The sequence below is a fragment of the Manacus candei genome, unplaced genomic scaffold, assembly GCF_025592945.1.
Source record: "Manacus candei isolate 608988 ecotype Guabito, Panama unplaced genomic scaffold, ASM2559294v1 h1tg000002l, whole genome shotgun sequence".
In the NCBI taxonomy this organism is placed as follows: domain Eukaryota; kingdom Metazoa; phylum Chordata; class Aves; order Passeriformes; family Pipridae; genus Manacus; species Manacus candei.
In genome coordinates this window covers 15,483,686-15,501,801 of record NW_026138050.1, presented here as the reverse complement: position 1 = coordinate 15,501,801, position 18,116 = coordinate 15,483,686, and the positions used below count along the sequence as shown (strand labels likewise).

At 50.9% G+C, this 18,116-nt stretch overlaps 1 protein-coding gene across 4 annotated transcripts in view; it reads right to left on the bottom strand.

Moving 5' to 3' along the window:
- Nucleotides 1–202: 202 nt before the first annotated feature.
- Nucleotides 203–18,116, bottom strand: part of SEC14L5 (SEC14 like lipid binding 5) — a 39,629-nt gene continuing 21,715 nt past the window's right edge. For 2 of the 4 annotated variants that reach the window (XM_051780670.1, XM_051780679.1), the window contains 13 exons: nt 17,530–17,658; nt 16,674–16,869; nt 14,886–14,998; nt 10,342–10,531; nt 9,918–10,006; nt 9,443–9,513; nt 8,616–8,787; nt 7,816–7,950; nt 7,280–7,417; nt 6,337–6,579; nt 6,255–6,281; nt 5,236–5,414; nt 203–4,182 (listed from right to left, as the gene is read on the bottom strand). In XM_051780670.1, the coding sequence (XP_051636630.1) occupies nt 4,077–4,182; nt 5,236–5,414; nt 6,255–6,281; nt 6,337–6,579; nt 7,280–7,417; nt 7,816–7,950; nt 8,616–8,787; nt 9,443–9,513; nt 9,918–10,006; nt 10,342–10,531; nt 14,886–14,998; nt 16,674–16,869; nt 17,530–17,658 (1,788 nt within the window). In that variant the 3' untranslated portion in view covers nt 203–4,076. Of the gene's footprint in view, nt 4,183–5,235; nt 5,415–6,119; nt 6,147–6,254; nt 6,282–6,336; nt 6,580–7,279; nt 7,418–7,815; nt 7,951–8,615; nt 8,788–9,442; nt 9,514–9,917; nt 10,007–10,341; nt 10,532–14,885; nt 14,999–16,673; nt 16,870–17,529; nt 17,659–18,116 lie in introns of all 4 variants that reach the window. The other 2 variants (XM_051780649.1, XM_051780659.1) reach the window with 2 other exon arrangements.

Here is an 18,116-nt window from a genome sequence, read left to right as displayed (position 1 = left end):
ATGTGCTGTCCCAGCCCACTCTGGGCTAGGAAACTAAACAACAATGCTGGTTCTGCAGGCAAAAAGTGACCATTTTAGTTCAAGAGCAGGAATAAGTGACCACAAGCCAGCCTTACCTCTGCTTCTGGGGGAAAGAGCAGCACTCAGGCTTAAATTTTCAGTTTCCCCCAGTCTGAACAATTGCATCAAACAATTCCACGTGTTCTTAGAGATGCTGTTTTATTTCCAACATACCCAAAGGTACAGCTCTAGTGGGACCCACAGACAGTCACTGAAGTACATTTGTTGTCAGGGAACACGTTACAGGGCCCTGCAGTTTGCAGAGGGCTCTTAAAGGAGGTTTGGCTGAGAAAAATGAGGATTTCAGTAAATAAAACCAAAGCCAGCTGCAAGGGAGAGAAAGTAAGTAAAATAATTAATGCCCATTTAACTTACACATGTCACTAAGAACTTGGAAGTGGGTGTGGGTGTCACTAAAAGCCTGTGCATGTGACACAATTCCAATTTTGCCTTCCAAGAGAGAAATAATCGGGTGTGAGGATCGTGACAAAGGTGTTGGAGGAATATTAAAGCTGAATCCATGCAGGAATCTTTGAGAAGTGCTGTCAGTTAAGAGTCTAATAGCTGCTCCTTGCATTAATTGCTCACAGTATAAACATCTGGGATATGAAGCAGTGTGTGCCTTTTGAAAGGAGGGATTCCCTGCCTGGAGCTCGGCTGGCCTGGCCCTCAGCACTTCCCACCTCAGCAGGGTGGACAGCCGGGCTCAGCACTTCCCACCGGGAATTCCAAGCTCAGGAAGTGGTACAGATTTGGGACGAGCGGATTATGACTTTTTTCAAACCAAACTGGGATTAGAAATTCTTATTCCAAGTTGGTTTTTCCCTGTTCCTGAAAGGGAACTGGTTGGACGCGGCAGCAAACGCTCCCAGCGGCACTCCGGGCTCCCTCCCCTGGGCACGGCTGGGAATTCCCTTTCCCAAGAGCAGTGAGCGAGTCCAGGAGCTGAGGAGCTAGAGAGGAGCCCTCGGTGCCGGGTCCCAGCTCTCCCGGGCCCCGGGAAGCGCCGGAGCCGCCCCTGGAGCCCCGGAGGCTCCTCCTCTGCTGCAGCCCTTCTCACACCCGAGAGGCAGCGAAGGTTCAGTCAGAATGGCCCAGGACTGCAGTCCCACCGTGCCCTGAGCGATCCAACATCCATCCCCGTGCTCCATGTCTGCCTTTCCCAGTCGTGCTGGGACAGACACCAGGAAAAGGGGCGGACCTGGAGGAATCACTGAGAACAAAAGGTTTCACCTCTGGCCATATTTAACTGTAAACTATGGCCCAGCCCTCTGCACCCCAGCACAGGAGACACGGCAGCAGCTCTGAGGTAGGTGTTGTGTTTGCATATGGAACATCTGAAACAGGGAGGCCCCGATTTACTGGGGGCTGGTTTTTAATTACCTGAACACGGCCCAAGCTCACTGGCTTTGCTGCTGGGGAGGGAGCAGGGAGGGCCTTGCTGCATCTCCAGTCAGCACCCAAACCAGGCTATTTCCCAAGGTTTTGCCTTAGGAGAGGATCCAGAGGATCCAGAACTCCTCCCAGCCTCAACTCACAGGAAGCTGCTGTGAAGAAAACTCTGATTTTCTAAAGCACACTGATGTCATTTGAGGGGAAAAAGGTGATGCAGAAGAATTCCATCTCTGGCATTGGCAGTTCACAAGGTCAGGTTTAAAAAGCACAGCACAGCACCAGCCACAACATCCAGGCTGTTGCTCCCTTTCTCCTGTTAACGTTCAGGAAAAAAATATTGGATTATTCAAATTGGTTTCAAAGTAAATGGGTAGGTGGGATAACCCAGGCAGCTTTGCCAAGGGAGAGGTCACAAGCTGCTTCCCAAACACACCTGTGCCGTGATCTCATGGACAGAGAAGCAGCACTGACAAGGAACACGAGGAAAAACTAGGATTGGGATGTCCCTGGAGCCAGGAAGACTCCGTGGGACCAGCCCTTCAGGCCTCCCTGGCTCCTCCAGAGACCTGCCAGAGGTGCCAAGTTCCAGGTGCCTCACTGACAAGAGTTAAACACCCAAAACTTGTAGCGTGGGGAGAAAACAGCACATCCCACATTTCAAAATAAAATTTAAAAATATCCCAGTGCAAAGGAAGAGATTCTTAACCAGAGGAAACCACAGGAAACAGGAAGGTTGCCACCGTGGGACGTGAGCAACAATGTAAAAACTGAGCCCCAAGAAGGTGAAATCCTGAACCAGCACAGGGAGGATGGGCTGGGTTTGCTCCTGGGCTTTGGGGGTTGGTTTAAACTCTGTTTCTAGCATCAGAATGAATTATGGATAAAGGATTTTCCATGAGGGATACACACATGCACTTTTACTGTCAAAACTCCTGATTTTCCAGAGGAAAGGTGATACTTGTCCCACTCTCTCAGACTCCATTTATGCTGAAATGCTGGAGACAGAAGTTTCACTTGTGTGGGACAAATGCTAAAAGTCCACGGAACAACTGGGGAATCCTTGGAAATCAGAACTTCCCTGAGCCCTGCAAGGTGGGAGAGTGATTCCCTTGGCTCCAATCCTTTAAAAAAAGAAAATCACCAAACAACTCAAACACATCAAGTTCTCACCTCCAACTGTTCAGAATATTTGGGCTCCTTTGGCAGCACCTGGTGCTTCCAACCCAGGAATTAAACCAGCAGGGTGGGAAGGAAGGACTGCCCAGATTCCATCAGTGTGAACAAGAACTTGGGGAGTATTTGATGCCTGTTCTCATCCTGTGGCCACGGGAACAAGAACAGGGATAACTTCACTCCCCAGCCCGACCACGCGAACCACCAGTGGAGACGAGGGACAAACACGGGATTTTTGGGGTGCAGGAAGACAGTGAATCTTCATGACAACTCCTGAACTCAATCCTGGCTTCTTAATCCTAAGAAACAGTCCAAAAAGCACTGGAGTCTCCCTTTCCCTTGCAGGGAAGGTGACACAGCCCTCACCCCAGTGTTCTGCACGGTGCAGCCCTTTTTGCAAGAACATCCAGGGATCACAAAGATTGGGATTTAAGTAGAAAGACTTCTTGGGATTGAAGACAACCAGTTATTCCTTTCTAAAATCAAAGTTCATCCCATTAAAAAAGGTGGCTGGATTTAATAAATAGTCATTTCTGACATTATAAATAAGTTAAAAATTAATTTAAAATAAGCTAGCATTGAATAAATAGGCTTCAGTAAGTGCTTACATACATACAGGCCTCTTTGAAAGGTTTCAAGTGAGCTCATGTTTTAAAGAAGCAAGTTCTGCAGGAACTGTAAGCAAGTTACTGCCAGAAAATCTTGTGCCTTCAGGAAATCAAATATTGCTTTGCTTAGCCCTTTAGAATTGGATTCAGTTCCCATCCACTCAGGGATGGGACAGACCTACTCATTATTGCTGTAAACCTGAGGAGAAAGAACAATAGTTTACCTTTAGGAAGATGCCACTTGCTGGAGGCAGATTCCCTGCCTGGACTTTCCAGAAAACTGTTTTGACTTTGTCTCAGCAGGGTTACAAAAATCCACCACATTTCCCAGTAACATCCTGCCAGACCAGGAGAGGTTTTTGGTTCGACCTGGAAGTGATTTCTGAACTCTCCTACCTGTACCAAGGTGTCCTTCCAAGGCCCGGCCCCTGGAATGCCCAACTCGAGTGTCTGGTGGAGCCCTGTGGGCACCCAGGAAACTCCAGGAGTTTTGCTACCCAGGAATAACCAAAAGGTCCAACAGGTAAGGCAACATCAGCCTCCTCTGCCACACATGGGAAGGACCGATGGGAGAAGCCCTTTGGAGCGATCCCTGCCAACTGACATCCAGCCAAAATCCATCCAAGAGACCCCTGAGGAGCAGCAGCTGCTCCAGAACTCCAAACCCACCACTGGAATTCCAGGTCCTGTGGTTTAAGCAGCTCCCAGAGGCCTCTCTGTGTCCAAATGGCTGCGACACAACTGCCCCAAGGCTCAGCCCTGGAGCTCTTTGGTTTGGGGCTCAGAGCAGCTCCGGGGGCAGGAAGGCCCAGGAGGTCTTTCCCTGCAGCCTTGGCTCTGCTATCTGGAAAGGTGGGAGCTGCTCTGGGACTGGCTGGAAGATGTCGTGACTCCACTCAGCTGGGAAAAGCCGCTGTTGCAAGATTCCAGGCTCGACATGGATCCCCTGGGATGGGACAAAGCAGATGGGCTGTTAGGAAGGCAGCAATTAATGGAGAACTATTCCCCTGACAGATCAGCTTACCCTCTATAGTGCTTGCACAAGTGCTTTTTGTCCCATCATTTTCCACTTGCTCTCTAAGAATCTCCGTGTCATCATGAAAAATTCATTAGAGATATTTTTTCCCAGTTACAGATATTATTCCTTGTCCCTGGGTGTTGTTCTGGGGAAGGGGACAGAGCTGGAGCCTCTGCAGAGCTGTTTTTGCTGCCCCTGAGCAGAAAGGAAAACTCCAGTGCATCCCAAATGCAGCAGCCACTGTGAGCCCAAGGACTGCAGGCTGCTGAACACCAGAGTCCCAACTCCAGAGTGCCCAGCCATTGTTGCCAGCTCCTGCCAAAAGCAGGCTGGGCTCAGTTAATGCAGGAAGAGCACCAAGGAACATGTTTGCATGACTGGAGGGAGGTGTTTGCTGCTGCTCTGACTCCACAGGATCTGGCCAGGTCACCACCTGCAAGTCTGCTCTGCCCAACATTTCCTCCAGCTCCAGGGAAAGGTCAAGGACTCGCAAAGAATTCAGATTAACAGGTGACTGGGAAGTGCTTTCAGCACTAAAGGAGGAGGCCAAGCACAGTGTCCCAAGGCTGACTGTTCACCTGCTCAGAAGTGCTCTCTGAGTCACTGCAGACATCCTTCTCTGCCAGACAGAATATCTGGGGAATACCCAGCTGATATCTGAGTTACTCCAAAAGTAACTTCTCAAAATCTTCCCAACTAAGATAAACCTCCTGAGTCAAAAACCTCCTGCTCTTCTGGCAGCTGCAAGCAAGACCTGAAGCACAAATTCCTCAGGTGGACACACAGCCAAGGGGGCCCTTAATACCTACAGCACTAAAGGAGATTGATTGTGCAAAATGCCACCGAGTTTGTGTCAAAGTTATCCCCAGTGACACGCACCCAGCGGAGGTCACGGGGATCCAAACGTTTAACTCACACACAGCCCTCTCATTTGGCTTCTCCAGTGCAACTCATGTAGTAAATACCCCCTAAATGTCCCACCTGAAGTCCTTGGAGGCCAACACCTCGTAGTAGTAGATGAGTTTGCACTTGTGGCCGGAGCCCTGCAGGGAGGCCAGGACATCGTCCACGCGGGGCAGGCTGGAGCTGGAGCAGGGAGGGGGGCCGTGCATCTTCCACTGCAGGATGTAAAACCCTGGCCAGCGCGTCACGTGGGACCCCTGGAGAGAGGGAGGGACACCAGTGACCACGGGGAGTCCTGGGAAATGGCTGAATGACCCAGTGAAGTCAAAGAACCCCGATGGAGCTGATGGCTCTGGGCACAGGTGTCACCACTTTTACCTGCCTGAGACACTCCCCTGCAGTGCCAGCAAAAAAAGGTTCTTTTCCATTAGGTTTTTATCGTGGAGTCTCTTTCCAATGGTTCACTCTAAAGCAGCCCTGGGACAGCAGCCACTTTCACAAGGAACCCAGAGAATGATCACAGAATCATGGAATGGTTTGGGCTGAAAGGACCTTAAAGCTCATCCAGTGTCAGCCCCTGCCATGGACAGGGACACCTTCCACTAGCCCAGGTTGCTCCAAGCCCTGTCCAACCTGGCCTTGGACACTTCCAGGGATCCAGAGGCAGCCACAGCTTCTGTGGGCAACCTGTGCCAGGGCCTCACAGCCAAGAATTTCTTCCCAATATCCCATCTAACCCTGCCCTCTGGCAGTGGGAAGCGATTGTCCCTTGTCTTGTCCTTCCAAGCCCTTGTCCAAAGTCTCTCTCCAGCTGTCCTGGAGCCCCTTTAGGCACTGGAAGGGGTTCTCAGGTCATCAATTCCTTCCCCACCAGCAGCTCATTTTGGAGTTTGCAGGACTGTGAGATCCTTGCCAGCCCCCAGACCCCTCTGACCTGGATGCTCTCCCCAGACCCCTCTGACCTGGATGCTCTCCCCAGACCCTCTGACCTGGATGCTCTCCCCAGACCCTCTGACCTGGATGCTCTCCCCAGACCCTCTGACCTGGATGCTCTCCCCAGACCCTCTGACCTGGATGCTCTCCCCAGACCCTCTGACCTGGATGCTCTCCCCAGACCCTCTGACCTGGATGCTCTCCCCAGACCCTCTGACCTGGATGCTCTCCCCAGACCCCTCTGACCTGGATGCTCTCCCCCTCCCGGCAGACCAGCGGTGACTCCACACGGCTGAAATCCACGCCCAGCACCCAGGTCCTGTCGATGAGCTGCACGTTGTCCCCAGCACAGGGACCTGGTAACGTGGATTCTTTGTGACTTGGCTCAGGAGCTCGTTTGGAGTGGAAGAGGCTGAACACCACGTCCCCCTTCAGGATGTCGAAGTCCCAGGTGATGACAGATTCCCCTTCCAGAATCTCCACGACTATCTAAAGCAGGGAGCAGAACAAGCCCATTGCAGAGCCAATGTGCTCCTCCCCACCCCGTGGAGCACACACAGTCCTTCAGCTGGCTGATGGCCTCGATTCCCAAGGAGGATACAGACCATTCCCATTCCCAGTCTCCTACCACAGTACATCTGCTCAAGCGTTTTCACCCTGTCTCTTCCCATATTAGAGTTCCTTGTAAATCAGTTACTAGTTCTAGGAAAACCTCTGTGGAAAAGAGGCATAGGACACAGCAAAGAGCCAAATCAGACTCACTGCCCATCAGTGAGAACAGAGGCCTGATTTGACACTCAGGTGGCTCCTTTTTGGGACATTCTGTTCCTGCTGAATCTCATCAGGCTGTTCCCAGTGCACACCTTCTTATATTGCCCCCATTGCCCTCCCAGCCACACTGCTGAGACCTGAACTGCCACAAGGGAAATGGAGGGACCTTTAATTCTCCCAGGAGGAGGAGAAAGAGAGTGTATCTTACAGAAGATCAGGCCATAGCAAAGACAAGTGACACTGCTTCTTAAAGTGCTGTTCTTAACTCCCACACTTACAGCTAACACCCCTAACATCATCCTTCCAGGAACAGCACTGCTGCCCAGCCACCTCCTGCTCACCCTGGGGGAGCCTCACAGAAGGAACCTACCCCTGTCCCAGTTCAGCACCTTCTGAGCCCAGGAATTGGGGTCTGTACCTCGTGTGGAGCTCCTCTGAGGACACTTGCAGAATGGTAGATGGTTTCTGTCCACAGCCGGATGTGATCAGAGTTCTCTGGCTCGTCCTCGGTTTGGTACAGTGACTTGGGGACAAGGCCACCTTCTGGGACAGTGCACTGGGTAGAGGACACACAGACAGGAGGGTTCATGGTATTCCAGCTGGAAAGTACAAGTCACCTGTCCCAGGAACACTTGCCATGTGTCAGACACAGAATAACACCCTCAGCTGGGCTGGGACTGCACAGGGGGACTGAGTTTACTGGAACTATCCAGGTTTATCTCAGCCCCATTTACAGTTGACCTCTAATCCCCTTCTCCAGGACAGCATGCCCAGGGCAGCACCACCACTTCAGGGTGGTCTCCTGGGCCCAAATTACCTGCCCTGTGCCCAGAGCAGGGGTATCCCAGCCAGCACAGAGGTTTAACCCCTTCCAGAAGGCAGTGGAAGGCCAGGGTGGTGAGGAAGAGGGAATCAACTCCAGATTTCACCTGCACAGCAGCAAAGAACACTCACCATGCAGTCTCCTCCCAGGAAGTCTGGGATCACCTCTTTATCCACATAGTCCACCAGCCCTCCTGAGCCCTGGTAGTTATTCCCACTGTAAATGAGGAACTTCTGCCGTGTGTTCTCATTGATAAAGGGACTGACCTGAAAGAAAAAGAGGACAGAAGACATCACTGCCACTGAGGGAAGTCAGAAAGAACGTTTGCACCATCTCATAAGGATGCTTTAGGCTCTAGACTGGAAGGTCTCAGCAGCAGGAATGCAGTCCAACAGGAGCTCTGAAATGCTAAAGTACTTCCCCAAAGAAAGGGGTACCAAATGGGAAGTGAACTCTAACTGGGGCATATTGGGATATACTGTCATCTCACAACATTTTCTACTTCATGTAAAATAAGTTTGCTGTCACTGCCTCACACACAAACCTCACGAGGAATTTAATGACCATGTTCTCACATTACAGCAGGCACCAGGCAGAACCATATTGATTATTTACTGCTGATTACTCTTCAGTGTCCTCCAGCATGAGATTAAAAAACATCCATCTTCCCATCCATATGACAACCCACCAAGTCTGAGCTCCCACTGCGTGAAGGGTTGCAATTTAGGTCTGACACCCTGTCCTGACAGATGACAATCACTGGGACCAAGTGAGCTCCAGGCACACCAGGCTGGGCTCTGCAGCAACACTGTGGCCTCTTCAGGAGTTCAGCCTGGAGCTACCTGGAGGCTTTTCCCTCCCTGACTCTGGCTGGTTTAGCTATTTGTACATGCACAGCCCTTTATGACCCTGCAGCCCAGCTTTCACCCACCAGGGTCCAGAGCACAGGGAACACCCGGGGGGCTCTCACGATGAGGAGCCTCCCCAGGGTTTCGGGGTAATTGTCCTCCACCACCTCGATGATCCTGAGCAGGGCCTTCACCCCGGGCCGCCAGAGGTGCCGCATGTTGAGCCCTTCCAAGTCCACCAGGCATGTCCAGGATCTAAAACAAACCCACAGGAAAAGGCCTGTCAGAACTGCAGCCAACAGTGGCTGCTCAGTTCAGGATCCACAGAGCACCAGTAACATCATAGCCCGTGCAGGATCCAGGGGAGCCCACGGGGGAGACCAGCAGTTCCAACAAAAAGCAGATCAACACCCAGGCAGGAGACACCTGAATCCAGGTGAGCTTCAGGTAAAACAGACACCCAGACTTAAGTGCAAGAACATACAATGTCACTCTAGAAGGGGTGAAAGTGTGCAGGCCTATTGCTAAAAATAATTTTAAAATGTATTTTAAATGGAAGTGAAATATGGCAGACAAGTTCCTATATAGAAAAAACACTATAATTACAAAGATATGGATTAAAATCACCAAGACAGGAAGATTAAATTTATCTGAAATGGGATATAAAAAGATATAAGGAAGGACTAATTCTTGCTTTCATATGAAACTGTAGAATTTGTCTGCATTTTAGTCATATAAATATATATATATACACACATAGTGTTCCCCAAAGAGCCTGTAACAGACACACTCACTGTGTGTCTGCACTTCAACCCTAAGGACATCAATCCCAGTCATCCCAAACCTCCACACATTCTTCACCATGTCAGTGAACCTCTGTAAGGGATTCAGCAAAACCACCAATACTGACGTGATGGGGCGGCCAAAGATATTGGTGTTTTCCTCACATCTCTTCTGTCCTTCCTCGTTAATGGACAGAACCTGGAATCAAGGACAGCACAGACAAGGATTAGCCCGAGTATGGCTGAGGAACCAGGATAGCCTGGAGATCTTATTTTAAAAAACACAGAACCCAGAAGTACAGCAGAGGGCAGGGTTAGATGGGATATTGGGAAGAAATTCAGGGTGGTGAGGCCCTGGCACAGGTTGCCCACAGAAGCTGTGGCTGCCCCATCCCTGAGAGTGTCCAAGGCCAGGTTGGATGGGGTTTGGAGCAACCTGGTCTAGTGGAAGGTGTCCCTGCCCATGGCAGGGGGTGGGAGTGAGATGAGCTTTGAGGTCCCTTCCAACCCAAACCATTCCATGATTCTGCTCCACTATGACAGGACTTTTAACCCCCCGAGGGACACAGAGCTCCTCAGGTGAGACATGAAGGCACAACTCACGTGTCTCAGCAGTGACTCCTCTCCCAGAGCTTTCACCAAACCCTTCGTGTCCATCTGGCCAAGCCGAAGGATGTAGAGTGGCCGCCCATCTTCAAAACAAACAGGGGGGTTTCAAGAGGGAAGCACCCCAGTCTCCAGTCTATCTATCACTCTAGAACCTTTTATAAAAGCCCCTTTGAATATTTTAGAAGGATAAAAAAAATCAGATTCAAGGCAGCTTTATCAAAGAGATGCTGCTTTGCACTGACCAGTCTGCCTGAACTGAGCCAAGAAAATAAAATTACAGCAAACCAGAGTGGCTGTTTACAGGCACTGAGCTGCTTTGGTAACTATTGAAGTGTCAACACAACTTTCTCCAAACCCCCAGGTTACTGGTGAGGTCCCATCACCAGACCGTGCTGCAGTATCAGCGTCAGCTCCTCACCTTTGTCCTGGTAGTGCCACCCCCCCGTGTAGTACTCCTGCAGGAGGGCAGGGGGCCTCCAGGACTGCAGGATATAATCCACCTGGTACTGCTTGCGCCAGGACAGCGACTGGCAGAGCATCTCCCGGGCCTTGTCGATGTTGAAGTCCCGAGCCCGCAGGAAGCGCAGGATGTGCTCATCCTTGGGGATCTGGGGGAGGAGAAAGGCCCAGGGTGAGGACTGGCGTGTTCCATGGGCCCTGCAGAGGAGGCTGCAGAGTGCACACCACTTTTTAATCTCTTAAAACTGAGGCATTAAAGCAAACACACCCACATTCCTTCTCCCTCCTAAACTAACCCAGCTGAGAGCAGCAGAGGTGCCAGGAGCACAAGGGAAGGGACTGACTCTCTGTCTGTGGGAAGCCTTTCCCTGATCCAATTCCCAGAAGCCCCAGCAAACCCCAGGCTGGCTGATGTTTGCCTCGGCTGTTTATCCACAAGGACAACCACAATGCCACGTGAAAGTCAGGGAGCTGCACTTCACCTGCCCAGGGCAAACCAGCACAGGATGGCAGCCAGTCACAGGTAACACACTGACCACACCAAGCACGGGCTGTTTGGAGGGGGATCAGACTGTGCAGTCTGAATGATCCCACCAGCACCAATTCCAGCTCCTGTGCAGGCCCTGCAGCTGGTGTTTGAACTGGAAAGCTGCCAAATGCTTCCCAAGGCTTCCCCGCCCCACCACACCACACTCTTGCTCCAAATCAACCAAACTACAATACCCCCTCTCTTTATCACTCATCCCAACACTATCAGTAATTGTGGCATCACAGGCACAAAAGCTTTCCCAAAGCAAGCCTCTAGAATGGCTTATTCCAACCTCTTCCCGGATCTCCCATGTTCCCTTTAGCTGAAAAATCAAGGGAAACTTGCCAGTAAAGCCAAGCAGCAGGAATTACAGTGACCCTGATGGATTCCACAGAAGCACCAGATCTCACTAACAGCCTGTCAGCTGCAATCCCAGCTGGATTAGAGCTCCATGTGCTGCTGGATTCTCAGTTGCTCCCCCAGCTCCCCCAAAAGTTTCCATTAAAAATTCAAGCTCTGTGGATTAGGGACTGTCTCCTCCAGAGCACCCACACTGCTTAACACAACACAAGCACTCCAAGCCCTGCTGTAACACAACATAGCATGTTCAGGAGTCAAAGCTCCTTTGTTTGCCCACTGCCACGCTCAGGAAAACAGAAATCAGGACAGAAGGAAGGCTGGCAGCAGTGTCAGGCAGGAGCCATCCTGGTTTCACAAGCTAAGAACTGACTCACCCAAAGAATGGGGCAGAGTTCAGGCAGCCTAAACTAAACCCAAAGCACCTAAGGAGCAGGTGGGAGATTAACACTGTTCAGCAGGTTCTAACACTGCATCTGTCTGGCATGGAAAGGGAAGGGCAGCCTTCCCAAACAGGATCTCAGGAGTATTTAGAGGAATGCCCCCAACATTTTTTCTGCATCGCAGCAAGATTAAAGACAGCAGTTTTCATCAGATGATTTATGTCTGTGTTCCTGCTGCTCAGAGGCACCTGTTACTCAGCACACATCAGCCCAAACACCCACAACAGCCCCTGCATCTCCTGCAGGGCCCAGGAGAGGGGATGGCTGGGGGAAGGTTTGTTACTTTTCATGTTTCAAACCTCCTCTGTTCGTTCACAGCTTCAGGCAGGAGGCAAATCCAGTGCTTCTGTTTGGACCAAAGGCAGGAAGCTCTGAGGGGACTTATTCCACAGTGGAATTAGTCTTTTATCCTTGTCCAAGCAAAGCAGTAACTCCCACATGCAAGAAAATGAAGTTTTAATTTCAGCCTGGTGTGAAACTATGGGCACTGTTCTACATGGTGCAAAGCCATGATTAGGAGCTTTAAGGAGCTGCAATTTTAACACCATTTCAGTTTGTTCCTTCAGCTCCTCAAATTCTTAAAGCAATAATAAATCTGATTCTAAAGGTAATGCCTGCTTTGGAAGGAGCAGGGAAGGGAGAGTGAAATAGGACAGAAAGGACAAAAATAAGAAGGGCCATTTTCCAAGAAACAGGAGATCTATTTTTTGATATTTTTTGACAGAGGAATAAGGACATCCCTGCTCTGAATTAAAGGAACAGACTGTCACAGCAAGGTAACAGCCTCTCCAGGGAAAACCCAAGGCTTGGCAAACCAAGCTCCTGGTTTTGTACTGTTCTGACAGGGAATCAGGGGAAGCAAACAGGGCAGCAGTGTGAGGGGGTTGAGGATGAATTTTCAATAGCCAGCACCTTCCTTCCTACATGCTCAAGCTCCCCTGGGGACAGAGCTCCCAAAGCCCACCCGAGGGTATGAGAGCTCAGCAATCAGCTGTACCTGGCCCAGGCTCCCTGCACAGCACATCCCACCCAGCTCCAAGCACCCCAAGGGGCAGCTGTTCCACACTCTCCTCATGTGCCCTCACTTTTTGCTTCTCCAGCTTCCACTCCCCAGCCTTTGACACGGAGGGGAAAAAACAACCCAGAGAACAAAACAGGCCCATGTTTGGATGGTGCCTGTTCCAGCTGAAAGCAGGATCCTTGCAGATCCCAGGGATGGATAAAGCCTCCCTGTCCTGCTCCCATCTAGGGCTCGTTTTCAGTGGATACCCAGTAGGTGAGATATCTCCTACCACACCACAGCCCACACTGTTTTACTGGACAGGTCTCCATGGACCTGAAAAGCCTCATGTCCTGTATTTCAGAGCACAGTTATACCTGGGGACTGATCCCTGCCTGCCCCTTGTTTAGTGTCCACTTGTCAAGCACCTTTTATCTGTCAAGAGGCTGAATCAGGGGAGACACAGATCACAACCAATATTCAGCAGAGGCCCTTTTATTAGTGAAGCTGTTATTGTGTTTACTCCCAGGCAGAATATCACACTACCATGACAGCAGCTTGCAGGGAGGTGTTACAGTGCTTCAAGGGGCCCTTTGCTCCATCAGGTGTGTGTATATATATACATACATATAAATATGTATGTAGTCTCTACCTGCCCCCAGCAGCCACCATGCTCCTGGACATGATCCCCCTTATACAACATGTTATTGATGTTCCTGGACACCAGTGGCCTTGGAGAGCTTTGGAAGATGTTTTGTGTTCTGAATTTGTCAGCTTTTACAGATTCAACAGTGTTGTTGATGTCTGGACCTTATCAGCTGCTGGGAGACTCTCACACTGCCTCAACACCGACTGTTCTCTCCACCCCGAGGTTTTCTGGGAGATGTTTCTCCATCCACCATTCCCCACACACTCACACACAAGGGAACTTCCTCATGAGTCAAACAGCAACAGAACTGCAGAACCAAGTCTTTGTTACATTTTAGTTCTACATGGGTGATACATGTTAATTTTTCCAAGCAGAAACAGGGCTTTATAACTGATGTTCAAACTCCCTCTACTCACTGAGACACGATCTCTCTCAGCTCTGAGACAGATACAGCACATCATGCAGAAGGGACTGGCAAAGCTCCTCCAGCTGGACTCTGCTTTCCAGGGGGATGTTCCAACCATCTTTCTCCTGTTTTCTCTTCTTCCTAAGCACCATTTATCTACTCATCCCACCCAGTTACTCTCCCTGTTGCCATCCTTTGTTCTTCCCTTCCAATCTCTCTCCCTCAGGAAATCTGGGGTTAGATCTCTCTTGAGGCATTCAAGCTGCCCCAGATCTTCTCTTTTCTCAGCCACACACCAGTTACCCTCTCAGCCTGAGACAGAGACCCTCCTTCAACCAGGAGGAGCCCAGGCAGCTTCTGAACATCCCAGCAGAGCACAGGCACCTATCCCTCAGTGCCTGTGCTGCTTTCCAGGGAAAAATCATGAGTTGGAAGGGGCCCACAGGAATCGTAAGTCCAACTCCTGGCCCTGCACAGGACACCCCAACAATCCCACCATGTGCCTGAGAGCATTGTCCAAACCCTCCTTGAGCTCTGGCAGCCTTGGTGCTGTGCCCACTGCCCTGGGGAGCCTGGTCAGTGCCCAACCACCCTCTGGGGGAAGAACCTTTTCCTGAGATCCAACCTGACCCTGCCCTGACACAGCTCCAGCCATTCCCTGGGTCCTGTCACTGCTCACAGGGAGCAGAGCTCAGAGCTGTCCCTCATGGGGAAGCTGCAGACCTTGATGAGGTCTGTGCTCCATCTCCTCCAGCTGAACAATCCAAGTGCTCTCAGCTGCTCCTCATGTGGTCCCTCCAGACCTTTCCCCATCCTCGTGTTCCTCCTTTGGACACTCTCCAACAGCTTTAGATCCTTCTGATACTGTGGTGCCCAAAACTGCCCCCAGGGCTGGAGGTGAGGCAACACCAGAGAGGGACAATCCCCTCCCTGGATGCCCCCCGGGACACAGTGGCCCTTTGGGCTGCCAGGGCATTGCTGACTCGTGTTCAACTTGCCATCCACCAGGACCCCCAGACCCCTCTCCACGGCACTGCTCTCCAGCCTCTCATTCCCCAGGGTGTGTTGCCCCAGCCCAGGTGCAGAACCACTGGGTGCCCCTGGGTGCCCCTGCCCCACCTTGCCCTTGTGTGTCTCCTGCAGCCACTGGCGCAGGCGGATCAGGCAGCTCTCCTGCAGCGGCGTCAGCTGGCCCAGGTAGCGCTCGATGTACTCGGCGTCCAGTTTGTCAGCTGGGGGGAAAGGGAACAGTTCAGAGGAGCCTTGGCACAGCCACAGGGAGATGGGCAGTTGTTCCTACACAGAGGGTTCCTCAGGATTTACACAGGCATTGCTCAGAAGCCTCATTTCATCTGCCTGGGGGAGGGAGGGAGGGAGGGAGGGAGGGAAGGTGTCACAGTGACCGGAGCGTGAGGCCACGGACAGCACGGACCAGATCCAAACTGGATCCCTCCACCTGTCTCTTACAACACCAATATTCCATTCAGCCTGAGCTGCTCCAGCAGGAGCTTTAGAAGATATACCATGAGCTCTAGCACTCAGCTCACTAACCACTCCAAGACCTGGGCACTTCAGTCCCCAGTGTCCTAAAGTCTCATGCACAATTCCAATAACAAGAAGCTAAAAAGCAGCTCACTGGAAAACCAAACTGTTACTCTGCTCAGGGACAGCAGAGGGAAGGGGAGAATAACACCATATTTCAGACAGCAAGGGGGGGTTTAGCAGGGGGAGAAGTCCTGTGCACACCAACAGCTCAGAGACAAAGGACAAGGGGTTGGTGACTGCCAGCACTGAGGGCCAGATGTGCCACCCAGGGCTGGGTGTGCAGTGCCAGTGAGCACTCACTGGGTGTGAGTGCTCCCAGGGGAGCAGCTGTGCTGGGGCACACGTGGGGCAGGGCTGGGGACACCTCAGAGCTGCTCTTTGTCAGGCACAAGGGCTTGCACCAGATGCCATTGCCTACAAACAAGGCCTGGACACCCACAGGATAGGCAGGATAATACAGAAAATGTATCTGGAAGTGCTACACCTGGAATCCATGAGCTGGGGAGCAGGCCCAGAGAAGCTAATCCCTTCCTAAACAGGAATACAGGTAGAAAAATAAGAGTTACTCTCCTCTTCTGATAGATGGGATCCACCACTCTGAGGTTAACTTTCATATCAAATATTTCTCATAGCCAGCTCCTCTGTGGATCTCCATCTTTTTCCAAATGGATTCCAGGACAGAAAAGCTACCAGAGAAGGTCAGGTGGGAGCAGAACTGTTGACATTTCCAAATTCCAAGCTTTTTCCCTAGTTACCCTCAGCAAAACAAGTGCTGTCTTTTCTTCTGAGAAATGACAACAACTGTTTCTAATACCACAACTCTAAATTAAAAGGTGCCTCCTACTTCAGAGAAGTATTTTATTTAGTCTACAAGACATCAGACCAACACAAGGCATGATAAACTTTGGTTCAGGTATTTTCTGGGAGAAATGCATTAGGCAACATTTTGCAAGTTTGTCTTGGCCTGATATAGGGGCAAAAGCCATCCAAACTGGTCCCCAAGAATATTAATTTTGAAACAGACAAAATATTTCATTATAATTCAATTCTAGCATACTCAAGACACCTTTAAGCTTCTCCAGTTTAAAGCAGAAAACACCTTAAAGGGCAGATCAATTTGTTTTCTAAGCTCAAAAACATCCTGCTTGTGCAGTTTTTCTTAGCCTATCAGTTTTAGGGGAAAAAAAAAAAAAGAAAAAGGTCCATTGTTTGTTTTTCTTGAAAAAAAAAAGAAAACAACTTTCCTTCCTCCTCACCCACAATCCAGAAGAAAAACCTGATGCCAAAAGAAATAAAAATAAACTCCTTAGTCAGCGCTACTCGAGGGTTGTGAGCAGCTGCTGCTGCTTGGGCACTACGTACCATCGGGGCTGGCAGCCTCTGCAGAGGGGCAGGGGGAGCCAGGAGCCCCGGGATCCAGTGGGATGTCACCAGGCTCGTGTCCCACAGCCGGGCTTGGCTCACCCCGCCCGCTCCCGGCCGGAGGGGTCCAGCGCGGGATGAAGGTGATCCCCTGGGAGATCAGCTCCTTCAGGTAGTGCTCAATCACCTCCTTGCCCTGCAGGGGAAAACTCCCGTTAGGAAAAGCAGCCTCCAGAGCCAGCAAGGTGTAGGATTTCCCTCGGGGCAGATGACTAACACTGCTGGAGACCAACAGCAGGGAAATGTTGTCCCCTTCCCTCGGCATCACTTCCCCATCCCTCCCCATCCCTTCAGCATTCCCTGCTGAAAACCCTCCTGTAGGAAAGGCCCATATCAATGGGGAATTACAACACTGGCCAGGCAAATTCCAGTGCTGTGGATGCAGCTGCCCTTAAAACACTTATCTCCTTCTGCTCCCAAACCATCAATCAGTTGCCCTGTTCCTCTGCAGCCACTGAAAGGAAGTGGCTCTGCCCAAGAGACACAGGGTGCTGGTTTTCACCCCGAACTTTCCCTTCCTGCACGAGAACAGTGTCCCCACTGTCCAAGGAGCCTGGCACCCACAGCATCCACTGCAACCCTCCTCTGGCACAGCCTGCTCCATCCCTGAACAGCCACATTCCAGCCAGCAGATTGTTTTCTGCTCGTTGCACACTGGCTTTTTTTCTTCCTTTGCCCAACAGAGGGATTTCAGAGCCATAACAAGGGGTGTAAAACCACACTGGGTCTATTCCAGAAAGGAAAATTGGAGCACTCAGAGCAGGTGTGGGATCTGGGCTCGTGGCACCCATCTTACCCGTTTGATGTTGGAGGTGTACTGCTTCATGGCAATTTTCTCCACCGTGCTCTCGAAGCCAAAGAATGACTTGATGTCGAGAGACGCCGACTGCTCAAAGCACGTCCACTCCTCGTTCTCAGGGTGAACCTACACCCAAAGGACACGTGGGGTTGGCACATCCTCGTGGAATGACAGGGCCCTCATCCCTGGCACCACACTGGCAAATCTCCAGAGCTACAGAGTGAGGGGGCAGAGGAAGCACTGACTGTACTTAACAGGTTAATTCTCCCAGAGTAACAGAAACTCATCACAAACTGGGCATATGAATGTTTTTTAACCCAACACCCTTCACACGCACGAGGAAGGGAAGGTTAAACCCCACCTCTGCCCCAGCAGACCTGAAAGGTAACAGTAGTAGCAAAAGTTGCACTTAAAATAGGAGTGAAACTACCCACTTGAAACCATCATGTCAAGAGCTCCTTATGGAAAGACAAGGGATGGCCTTGTGGGACATGTAATTAAAACTTCTATAGCTGCAATGAAGAAAAATGCAAAACAGGGGGTTTTTTTTCTAGTTTTGGATGGGAAACTCAGCCACTAATGTC